Raw genomic sequence first — 13,086 nt, forward strand, 5'->3', positions numbered from 1 at the left:
ATTAGACCAGCAGTGAACAATACTCATTGTTCACATAACAATAATCAGCTAGCATGATCAACTTTCTAGTCAGCACAAGGGAAGGGTGCCTCTGGGAATGAACAAAAACTACAAAGAATATAAATACTGAGGCCTTGAAAGGGCGTTGTCAGAATACAGGCAAAATCTTAGGGAAGCATATAATTGGGTATCTGGTATTCAGGCAAAAACCTCCCAAAATATTTTTGCCCCTGTGTCTTCTTAAATTTGCAGTGCAACAGAAAAAAAGTTTGTTTTTTTTATTTAAACCCAATAGCTTTTCCCTACCAAGTCATAAAAATGCTGGTCTAAGTAAGGGCTTCACTAATTAGAGATTCATAAAATCCTTTTATATTGAGGACAGTACGACTCTGATAAAAAAGAAATACCACATACTAAATTACTCTTAGTATCCCATCTATTATCATAAGCAAGCTTGCCAAGGTCTTTTCTGCAGTCACTAGGCCAAAATCCCACAAAGTTCAAACTCTTCTGAATAAACAGATTTCAATCCATCAAAAACATTCTGAACTTTCACAGCTTGGGACTAATTTTGTTTCATGCAAGTTTCTAATGAAACGTACAGATTTTGCAACATGGCTCACAAAACTTTATTCAAAAGTTCTTCATAGACTGTCTCATCATATTTTGTGTACCAGTATTTCTTTATTACTAATACATCTTAATCTTAAAAAAAAAGACAGTGCATTTAAAACCAAGAACAGGGGGCCCTACTTTATTCAAACGGTTGTGGGAGTGTAGAACTAAGCCATGTGGTTGTAGTCTAAACCCTAGTTTCCTTCAAGAAACAGCTGGATGAGATCCGTGGATTAATAAGACACTAACAAAATAAAAATAATAATAATAATAATTGCTTACACTTATATAGCACTTTTCTGGAAACTCCACTCAAAGCTCTTTACAGGTAATGGGGACTCCCCTCCTCCACCACCAGTGTGCAGCCCCACATGGATGATGGGATGGCAGCCATATTGCGCCAGAACGCTCACCACACATCAGCTATCAGTGGGGAGGAGAGCAGAGTAATGAAGCCAGTTCATAGATGTAGATTATTAGGAGGCCATGATTGGTAAGGGCCGATGGGAAACTTGGCCAAGACACCAGGGTGACCCCTACTCTTTTTGAGAAACACCCTGGGATTTTTACTGACCACAGAGTCAGGACCTCAGTTTTATGTCTCATCCGAAGGACGGCGCCTATTAACAATAAAGTGACCCTATCACTATACTGGGGCATTAGGACCCACATGGACCGCAGGGTGAGCGCCCCCTGCTGGCTCCACTAACACCTCTTCCAGCAGCAGCCTTAGCTTTCCCAGGAGGTCTCTCATCCAGGTACTGACCAGGCTCACACGTGCTTAGCTTCAGTGGGCTGCAAGTTGTGAGTTGCAGAGCGATATGGCTGCTGGATAGGTCAGATGGGCCAAATGGCCTCCTTTCATTTGAACCTCTTAGGCACGTCACCTGAAAGTTCTGACCCTGGTCTTCTGTGAAAATATGACCACCGCAAGGCACCAACACAGTATTTACCACATTATAATGACTTGAGAACAAAGGCCTTTCACTTCAATCCTTGACCATAAATAGTAAAAGATTACAGTTTAAATGCTACTAAGTATCTAGACTCTAAAAAACATGCAGTTTAATTTTCAAGGATGCTGCCAACAAAACTAAAATGTAACTTCCATTACAATGCTAATATTCTACCATACAGTTACAATAAATACAAATACACAATGCCTTATAAGGCTGATAACTATAAATTGCACAAAGGTTTCCTAGCCTACTGTTTTTTTCCCCAACAATCAAAGCGTGTTGATTGAACTTCAAATTAAATCTGTTTGGTAAAAGAAGTAAAAAAAAAAACAATTAACTGGTTACAGAATAAAGAAGATGGACACCTTGAATCATTTTCCAATTGATTCCATGTTCGTGTTTGTTTTCTCAAAACAATTACTTTTCCATTCTTAATGACACAGGTTGCAAATTATTCAAATGTTAAAAAAGAGTCACTTCCAAAAGCTTAACTAAAAAGAGGCTATCTCTTGTTTAACCAAAGGCTTGTAAACGGATCATGAAACTTAATATTTCTTGATTGTCTCGTATTACACAAAAAATAGATATTCAACACTATGCATGTAGCTTTGTTAAGCAGAACTGTTCCCACCTAGACACCTTTGCCCCTGTGATCCAATATACTGTGTGCATGAATAAGTATTACTTTTGAATTTCAGTAACATCTTGGTGTCCCAGAATTTACAGCCCTAAATCATACCAATTGAAACATATTTGAAAACAACATGGGCTTTGTGTGTCTGGAAAATTCCAGACCTGCTTTATACAGCACAGTAATATGAATATGTGAAGTACCACAAAACACATTTCAGGGGTGGGGGGGGGGGTTGAGTTTTCTTCCATGGCTTCAAGATGTTATGGATTCTGCCATCCACAAATATTGTTGGTTGGCCACTCAGACCAGGTCATCTCTGATGTTCAGTCTGGCTTTGGAACACACGGATGAATATTTCATGATCAGGACAGTAAACAGTGGGTAGGGAAGCAGCACACTGCGCTGTAACACTGCACTGTAACACTGCACTGTAACACTGCACTGTAACACTGCACTGTAACCAGTTCTTTACTGGGTACACTTTGACACTGATGGTGAATGCCCCACAGTGAAATATTTTTTTTTACTATTTCACTATCTGCACTGAAGTGGGTGACAAGAACATTAGAGCATTCAGGCCCGGACTACCGGACTCAGAGACAGTTTTTACCTCCGCACTATCAAACTATTAAACTCCCAGCCTCTCTCACCTACGACCTGAACCTCACAGTGCCTTCTCTCTTACCAAAACTCAAACACGCATTGAAATCTACCTCTACCTCACATGTCAAGAAGCTCACTCTCCATAATTTTCTAGCCTTTATTTTATTCTGTTGATGTATGATTTTGCACATCTGATGTTGTTTTGCACATTACCTGTTACCTGGTGTTGTTTTGCACATTGCCTGTTGTCTCTGTCTTTCTTTTCTTATACAATTGTATTGTTGTTGTTTTTTGGTACTTCTTACCGTCTGAGAGCTAGCTAAATAGCATTTCCTTATACCATATACCAGTATACGAGTAGAAAGACAATAAACTTGAACTTGAAAAACACCTACAGTCATAGAGCGTCTAAGCTCAGCAATTTCCACAGACCTGGTGCTACACATGAGAAGGCTTATTCACCCATTGCAAAGTGCCTGGTCTTCGGCAAAAAAAAGCCGGAAACAGCACATCTCACATTAAGAGCCTGAGAATACTGATTCAGTAAGTCCTTTAATAATAATAATTTAATAATAACTTTAATGTTTTAATGCTACTTTTACAGAAAGCCAAAGCCATTTAGAGAGGACAGGAATTAGCCAAATGTTGATGCAGAGCAGTTTCACTTTCACAAACCTCAGACACCTACTGTCCATATACTGAAGCCTAGGGGAAATCCTGCGTATATATTGTTTTTTTTTTTCAGATGACTTCTTAACACAGGCTATCCGTTTTAACTTAACTGTGGTATGTTTTTGAATTGTTTCCAGCTCTTGAAAGCTTGAATATGATCTGTAATTGGTATTAACCCTCTTCCAATCTCTTGAGTTTCCTAACTTTCCTTATTCAGACATGTTAGCTGAAATGTTACCAATTTGTTCACTTAAGAAAGAAAAAAAGCTCATTGTGGGACTGTTTCATACATATTATTTTAGGACATAACAGACAAGTTGGCATATAAATAAATGTGCCAACTTTTAATAAACAAGTTAAGGAGAGATTGCAGAAAATGCTGTATGCTGAAGTGGTTGGAACAAAACACCTGACGTAGAGTATTTTTGAGAGCAAGGACTTTTAGAGAAACAAGTAATCAAATAATAAGCTCATCCAAGGGCCACTAGTTAGCATCAGTGACAATCCCAAGCCCATGACATTGAAAAATGTTGCTTTATCAAACAAGGAAAAACAAATGAAGAGTTAATCTAGTGGTCCCTACATACGTTTTATTCGATCCATCATGATGAAAGCTTGCACTTAAGTCCAGAAGGAGACGTAATTCAACTGGGCTCAGTCAGTAGACGTCAGTAAATTATTAACTACCTTACCTTCAGTACTGTCTTTCAATTCAAACACTTAAGTGCACACACTTGCTTTTCTAAACTGTGCTCATCTTTCATAAGCGTTTTTCTCTGTTTTTGTAAGAATGCCACTTTTTGGGACGTTCACTAAACAAAAACCGCATACAGTATGTTTTACAGAAGCACTCTTAATGCAGTACCTTTATGTACTTAAACTGTTTACACGTAATATGCATCACATGATTTAAGCGATGTAAGATACTGAAACAGTTCCACGCACTGGCTTCGTCCTTGCAAAGGGTCAATTCTTTTACATTCCGTATAACTAAAGAGTAAATTCAACTTTTTGGTATGAGATGACGAGGTGAAGAGATATACTGTATATGTACAGTCTCTGCAGTGCAATGCTCGCTTGCATCCTGCTGCCCTCAGAGACCTTACCAGACTAACCCAAGAAGTCTTTGAACAAGCATTAGGATAGGAGTGGAAAAATAAGGCGTCTCACAAAGTGATCTGATGAACAATAACACACAAAAAAACTTCCTACCACCTTTCCTGTCGGAGTAGTCGTTAACAGTACACAGGCACTGTTCCTTTAAAGTGGCTTTTATTTAAGGAATTCTGTTTTTCCCCTTTTATGAGGGAAAGCTTGAATGGTAAATTCAGGCATAAATTAACAAATAAATCACAGGCGGATAGGTGAATGCTGACGTCTGGTTCTCAAAGTTTTCCATACAAGTTCTTACAAGACTCACTATGAGAGTCTAACATTTGTCATCGGTTACCCCCCTCAAAATGTTACTGAAGAAGCCTCTAGTCGTTTTGTGTTAAAAATAAAAGTCGTTTATTCCCATACATTATTTTACCTAAGACAGACATTACAGAAAACAACCTTCCACGCTTACAAAAAATTACAGTATCATAGTTACAGAGAAAATGTAAAATGTTAAGTTCCCTTTAAAGTACAGCTGGTTCGTGCATTGTATAACGAAATAAAGTGCACTATGGCAACAACAAGGGTGTTGCAAGACATTTGAATACCCGACTCAAAGACGACCTTGTAAATTCATCCTAAATATGTCGACATTTACGACAACAGAGAACAAAATTGACTGTTTCCTCCGTCACACTGCTTCTTTGTCTGTTCAATCAATGTTCTTGGTTGTTCGCTAAATATTTCAAAAAGGAAATAATGCATTAAAAGTCACTTGTCAGTTCATACACTTACCGAATAATCCATGCTTTTGCTTCTCCGGCGTTTACAGATGTAAAAAAACACAACTGTTGGTATATTGATCAGATTGTTTTGTTTTGTTGTGTTAGAGAGCTTGCGTCTCTCTTCTGCCTCTAACTCAATCTTAGCTCAGGAAGTCAGTCACACTCGTGTAAAAGCAACCTTTTTTTCTGACTAATTATAATATATGCAGGCCGGAAGGTTTATCATGTGACCTCGAACTTTGGGACTATGTTTGTGTGGCGGCCATCTTGAGTGGGGGCATATAGTGTGCTTTTTTTGAGCGTCTGTCTGACCAGGGATATAAAGCGAACTGCACCAGTCTTAGCATTAACTCTGTTTTTTCAATTTATATTTACATCAGTGGGAATAGTGCACAGGGACATATTGACAAATTAATAAATAGGGACCAGAAAAGTGAATTTACACGCAAACCACAATTTGGTCCATCTAAAAAAAAAGACATTATCAAACTCTAAAAGTGTCAAAGGCTTATAAAGTATGTGGTCAAATAAATACTTTGTACCATATGGCACATTACAGTTCCACATATCTATTAACATCAGGCTAATTTGTAATAGATTGCTAAATGTAATTAGATCATTGCTGCAATTTCAAATCATGTGAGCAATTACTTTTTATGAATTGCTTTTTTTCTACACCACCAAGGTGGTGGTCAGCAAGTGCTGAGGTGACCAGACTTTTACAGTATATATGTATGTAGTATACACCTACTGTATGTGCTGTGCATTTGGGTTAGATTTACACACAAAAAATACTTTTTATATTGTGGTGCCCTTGCCTGGCGTTGCGGCCGAAGAGTGCCCGGCTAAAATGCACGGTGAAGGGCAGGACAGGAATAACAGCCAGGGCGGGGACTAAGGGGCCTCTGGCCAGCGCCACTGACTATCCGGAATGGCTGTACACTGTGTGAGGTTGCCCAGATAACTGTAAAATAGTTATACCCCAGTTCTGCAGTTCTGAAGTAGCGAGAAAGGGACGTTGGACCAGCGGGGACCAGTCAGCCGTTCATGCACCAGCCGGCACTGGTGCGGCCGTGTTGCTACAACAGTGAGCCACTGTAGCAGCAGTATGAGGCCCAGTTCCAGATGGCGGCCTAGGCAAATGGCTGGCCTAGATGGAGATGGCAGGCCACCTCGCTGCAGCTCTGGAAGGGAAGGCCTGCCAGGCTTTGCTGGGTGTCCTCTGTGACCAGTGCTACAGCTACGTGGCATTGGCGTCGTCCCTCTGGAGGGGTTTTGGCACAGGAGGGGAGGCCCCCGGATTGCTGCGGGCAAAGCTGGCCCAACATTGGCGCCTACCGGGAGAGCCCCTCTGGCGGGTCACCACAGACGTGGGCTACTTAGCCCACCAGGGTTACCTGACCCTCATGGAAGAGGCCCATCAGGAGATAGCGTTCCAGGCGTTCCTCTGAGCCCTGGCACCGACAGAGCTGATGCACCATGTGATGCTGGCAGCGCTAAACTCTTTGGAGCAGGCTTTGGCTCTGGCGGAGCAGGCCGATGCTGTGTTTGAGGAGGAGTGCTACATTCCGCATGCCACCATGGGAAGGATTGGCCACGGCCGGGGTTTGTTCCTCTCCTGCCTATTCGAGGGCCAGCACGGCCAAGGCCTGGTCGACACCGGCTCAACCATCCCCCTGTCTCCAGGATGGGAGTACAGTGACGGGACATTGTGCAGAGGTCCTCAGCAACACCCCTTTTATCTCGCACAAATACGTGAGGACCGCATCCTGGGGTTGGACTGGTTGCAGCAGGTGGGGTGGCTGCCTAGATTTTGGCTGGTGGGAGATAGTGGGGCAGGGGGAATGGATCTGTCTCGCAGGAGATGGGGTTGGGGGGTGTCCAGAGTATGCGGGCTGACCAGAGTGGGAAGCAGAAGCTTAACCCCAGGAAATGCAAGCTCTTGAGGCGGGAGGTTACTTTCCTGGGGCGTGTGGTTGGCCACGGGTGTGGCCACGGACCCAGGGAAAGTCGCCACGGTGCGCAACTGGCCGACACCCCATACCGTGGCATGGTCGTGAACCGTGCAGGGTCTTGCCACCAAAACGCAGACGCTCTCTCGCAGCGCCCCTGCGAGGCAGTGGACTGCCACTACTGCGCCTGGTGTGAGAAGCATGAAGAGGCCACCCGCAGCGGGGTGGAAGCAAGCGGGCAACCGCTACGTCCTGGTGGCCATGGATTATTTTACGAAGCGGCCCAAGGCTTATGCCCTCCCGGATCAGAGCGCGACTACCATGGCCGAGACCCTGTTGGAGGGAATGTTCACCAGGCTGGGGGTGCCGGAGGAGGTCCACAGTGACCAAGGGTGGGACTTCGAGTCCCAGGTGTTCGCAGGGGTGTGCCACCACCTGGGGATTAAGAAAACACAGACCACCCCACTGCACCCCCGGAGCAACGGGTTGGTGGAGCATTTTAACCGGACACTCTCCACTCAACTGGTCACCCTGGTCTCGCGGCACCAGCGGGACTGGGACTGCCACTTACCTCTCACCCTCTAGGCGTACCAGACCACTGTGCAGGAGTCCACCAGGTGCACCCTGGCCTGGCTCATGCTGGGCCGGATTATGAGTGGGACCTGCAGCAGTGGATGCTGCGGATACACAGCTTCGCCCGATGAGCGACTGGGGTACGACAGAATCGGTACTACAATCTTCAGACCGTGGGACCTCTTCTGGGTCTACAACCAGGCGTGAGAGGAACCCAGGGGAGGTCCTGGAGGTCGTGGGGGATGTCTGCTACCGTGTCTGGTTTGGGAAGCAAGTGAGCGTGGTGGTCCTGCACCAAGACTGCCTGGCTCCCTTCAGGGCTCGCAAGGGGGCGCTTGAACGGGAGGGCGCGGAGGAACCCAAAGAGAAGCCAGGTCCAGATTTCACCAGCCCACAGGGGGACGAGAAGGCGGACCGCTGGACTCGCCACGCTGTGCCTGGAGGATTTCATGTGTAATGTAGCTGGTTAACTGGACGTCGGCGGGATGCCAGACGTCTCAGGTGGGGGCAGTGTGGCGCCCTCGCCTGGCATTGCGGCCGAAGAGCACCCGGCTTTAGTATGCGGTGAAGGGCAGGACGGGAATAAGAGCCACGACGGGGACTAGGGAGCCTCTTGCCAGCGCCGCTGACTATCCAGGAATGGCTGTACACTGTGTGAGGTTGCCCAGATAACTGTAAAATATTTATATCCCAGTTTTGCACCCTTTTTAGGGGTGGAGCGGTGGCTCTGTGGCTAAGGATCTGCACCTTTGGCTGAAAGGTTGCCAGTTCAAATCCCGCAGCCAGCAGAGGAATCCTACTTAATTGGGCTCCTGAGCAACCACACCAGGGGCACTGTACAAGGGCTGACCCTGCACTCTGACCCCAAGCTTCTCTGTGTCTATGTCTCTCATAGAGAGCAAGCTGGGGTATGTGAAAAAGACAAATTCTGAATACAAGAAATTGTATACAGTATAGCTAATAAAGTGATCTTATCTTATCTTTTATACTTGTGCATACTTTCCACCCTATACCCATGTACTGTACCTGTACTCAAAATGACCCCAGTGTGGTGTAACCTGCTTTGTCTGGTCTTAGTTCTTGTGTGGTTGTTGCTGAGCCAGACACCCATCCGACTAATAAAGCACTGACTGTATTAAAAGAGCATGAGTTCTTGTCTCCATCCTCGCCAAACCTGTCACGTTACAATATTATTAGAAGAAGTTGAAGTAGAAAGAAAGGGCAGTTATGCTTGTACAATTGAACTGTTTTACTAGAATATGTATTTATCCCATTCACAAGAAAGAGGGTATCATTGCATTTTTTCAACATTTATTTGTGGGTACGGGCTTCCACCCCCAGTTGGGTACAGAGAGTGCTCAGTGAGACTTCACACATGATTTCAGGGCAAGAGTGGAAGCCCTCCCACACTGAAATATAACTGAGAGACTTTACAAAACTCTTAGAATGGAGCAATCAATTTTTTTTCTATCAAAATAAACTTTATTTAATCAAAAATCATCTCTCAATAAGTACACATTCTAACAAAACATTAAACTCCTTCTCAATCAGGTGATTGCCCTTAATCAATCAGATCAAGCGGATGCTGGGGCTGGACTTGCACAATGAAAGAGTCCCTCCAAGCCCTACCACTTGCTGTTGTCCGTGCCTTTTCCCTGTTCCGGCTCTGAAACTACGGAGCTCCAAGGAATAGAGATTTCCTCTTGAGTCCCTGTCGAGGGTCCACAGTCCCTTCCAGCTCTCCTTTGCCATTGAGAAGACCCATTTGGCAACATCACGCTTCATTCTCCTTCACACCCAACTCTGTGTTGTGCTAGGTGAGAGTGCTCCTCGCGTTCCATAGTCCTTGTTTTGTTAGGGACACCAGTAGCCAAAGCTAGTACTGTGTCCCTTTGACCATTCCGGTCTCGTGCCCTCCGCCGCTCCACCCCACCGGTTCGTCCCGCAACTCCTGGGGCATGAACCCATGTCTCCGGCATAACGCAACAGGGAACCAACCACATGAGCTAAAGGAGACCTCCCACAGCCCAGGCGGCTGAGGTCCCTGCTATGCACCATGTCACCATGTCCAAACTAGCTCCACTACACCCTCCCCTGCTGACTGCGCCTGGGCGAAGTACACTCCCATCCAATGTGACCATCGCGGTTCCGCGCTCCGCTATACCAGCCCCAGCAAGATGCACTTGTAGCTGTGCATTTGTGCCACTCCCAGGAGTTACATAGTGTTGTCTATTCTGCCCCACACCGCTTTGGAACAGGGTCAGCTCCAGAACACATGCTCCTGTGTTTCCTCGACAAAACACTTGTCCCAGGAGCAATGTGGATTCCTGGTGGGTGAGTGTCTGTAGAGGACCTCTCTGGTCACCAGCCTCTGGTGCATGGTCATCCAGTTGAGGTCCTTTAACTTATTGTCCATTTCTTATGGCTGCATCCTTTCCCAGACTTGTCTAGGAACCCGCAGCCTTTCTCCGGCAACCAGGTGCCTCCTCACCTCCTTGTACAGGGCCCTGTGGTTGGTGCAGAGCTCTGGCTGCCTCATGCCAGCATGGAGCAAATACAGTAGGTAACTTAAGTGCCTCTATTAAAAAAAGATGCTAGTCTCCCCAGGACCTTAAGGAACTGGGAAGGTAGTTAGTCCTTTCAGGAGCAGCATGGAGGCGTTATGGTTAGAATTGCTGCCTTGCAGCATTTGGGCCCTGGGCCCAATTCCTGGGGACAGCTGTGTAGGGTTTGTATGTTCTCCCCATGTTCAGGTTTTGTGTATTCTCCCCACGCTCATGTGATTATTTTGATATATTCTGTCTTGCACGTGATCCCTGCCAGGACAGGCAATGGCTCCCCCATGACCCTGTATTGGATAAAGCTGTTAGAAAAGGGAAGGTTACCCCTCTCAGGTTCCTAAATATTATCCTTACTGGTGAAATATTGTATGTATTGCCAGCAAAACTGATGTAACAGTGTCATCTAGGTCATCTAATTTAATTAACAGTAACTTCACATAATTTTAAGTACTATGGCGCCACCTTCTTTATCAGATTTTCATTAAATCCAGAATTCACATTTATGAGCCTGTTACATCCCCAATATGGCTCAGTCTAGGGGCGAATGGGGACTAACACATGAGCCAGGGTTTAACGGATGGATATACACAAACAAACAAAAAACACTAATTACACTATTCTACAACCCAATACCGGCTAAACCTGTCTCCCGAGAAAAGGGTGGCAAAGCAAAAGCCAAGTCTTCCGCGATCTATCTGTCTGCTCTATCTAAACTAAGCTATAACGGAAAACAAAACAAAAAACACAGCTAAGAAAACAAATCCAATACGTCTTGCATTTTCACCGTTTTTTTTTTCTTACACCTCTCTTCAGAGACACTCTCAAGACGTCCTGTACCGGCATTTAAAACCGGACCGCTCTCTTCAACCAATCCAGAGAGAGACCCAATTTAAAGACACACCCTCCTCCAAAAATGGACCCCTGCACGGGAGGGGAGTAAAAAAAACAGAACATTACAAGCCTGTATGAAAAAATACTTTATAAAGTGACATTAACTGGACACAGCATTAAATATTCCTAAAAACGTTTCTGAATTTCATAATTAGGCTTGTCAAATTGCTTAATATTTTAAACATCTTTATCTGCTTGCATACTGTAGGTCAGTTATAAAAAAGGTCCTCTCTGTGTGTCTCCTAAAGACACAGTGTATTTAGTATGCAAGCTGTCGACTGAAAATATTCAAACAATGTACAAATGAATGTGGAAAAAAACTCTGCTTTTCCTTTGTTCATTTTCCAAAAATAATTATTTAGAACCCAGAAAAAGACTGACACAAACAAAACAATTATCCAAACCAAAAAAAAAATTTATCAGGACCAAAAGATACAAATTAAAAAGTAGTGCAAGAAGATTCAGAAGACAGAATAGAATATACTTTTTTATTCAAAATAATTGTGAGAAAATAGTCCAATCTGTCCTGTCATGATGCTGAAGATGATCATGTAATGTGGTTCTCTAAACACTTACTGTAGATGATAATTAAAATGAAAAAAAGTAAAGAGAATCAAAGCAAATAAACAGTTACAATATACTGTATGCTAGGATCAAATATTGTTCATGTACCCTTGCATCTTTCTGTGTGAACGTAGTATTATCAGAAATTAAAAGTGTATATGAGTTTTTAAGAGACCAGGAGACCTGGTATTTAAGGAAACACAGAGATGTTATCTATAAACTATTTGCAAAGATTTATAGACAAAATATTTAATTTTGTGGTCATGCAGCAGATTCTGAGCATCGCAAATACAGTTTTAAAATGCTTTTGATTGTGATGATTTTTAAAAACACTTTTGTCTAACAAAAAGTATATTTAAATTACATTTTGCTTGTAAAAAAGTCCATTGTTATTGGTTTCATATATTCTCTAATGGCAGAAGATTATCTGGTAGAATTAGAAAGAAGAACCTTTACTACGATTTACCAATCTCTCCTCACAGTAGAGTAAAAAACAAGCACTCTTATCTTCTAGCTTCACACTTGGTACATTATCTTGCCACACGGTGGCGCTATGAGACTATGATGTTTTCCAATCCAGTCGATAAGAAAAATAAAGAAAACATATGATAAATAATGTCATCTGTTTCATTACCGTAATTACAAAAACCTTGACTTATAGATATGTATTTTTGACTGGGGGTTAAGTTGCAACTTAATTTTAAAGCATGAAAGAAGCCACAAGCATAAATTTATTATCCCATCAACTGCCTGGAGGCAAAAACGGAGCATTCTCAGATTTGGACATGATAATACTGAAACGTCATAAAGAATTCTATAACTCAAATGACACATCACGCGTGTGCTTGGCATTTTAAAATATTAAGGTATATTAATATGAATCCCACATTCACCAACAATATTTTAATGTGAATGCAATGTACTGTAGGTTTCTCTGGGATCCAAAATATTTGCTTGTAACCTTGCTTTGAAAGGTCATTTTGTACAACAAATCCTTTATGTTTTGCCCTGAGATAAGCTTTGAAGTCTTGCACTATACAAATAATGATGCACATTACTGGGATCCATTTTTTTATTTTTTTTAAAGCAGGGCATTGTTGATTAAGAAGTTCCTTAGTCAGGTGGCTCAGTGGAGGTATTATTTTACTGTTTTAAAAGTCAATGCAGTGCACTGCCCTG

The 13,086-nt window shown here is 43.2% G+C and overlaps 1 protein-coding gene across 1 annotated transcript in view; it reads right to left on the reverse strand.

Moving 5' to 3' along the window:
* The window catches only part of sgpl1 (sphingosine-1-phosphate lyase 1), a 35,877-nt gene extending 30,319 nt beyond the window's left edge, over positions 1-5,558 (reverse strand). Inside the window, exon 1 of the mRNA XM_088635570.1 lies at positions 5,377-5,558. Within this exon, the coding sequence (XP_088491696.1) occupies positions 5,377-5,388 (12 nt within the window). The 5' untranslated portion in view covers positions 5,389-5,558. The remainder of the gene's footprint in view (positions 1-5,376) is intronic.
* Between the last annotated feature and the right edge of the window lie 7,528 nt (positions 5,559-13,086).

The sequence above is a fragment of the Lepisosteus platostomus genome, chromosome 6, assembly GCF_059453375.1.
Source record: "Lepisosteus platostomus isolate fLepPlt1 chromosome 6, fLepPlt1.hap1, whole genome shotgun sequence".
NCBI classification, from domain to species: domain Eukaryota; kingdom Metazoa; phylum Chordata; class Actinopteri; order Semionotiformes; family Lepisosteidae; genus Lepisosteus; species Lepisosteus platostomus.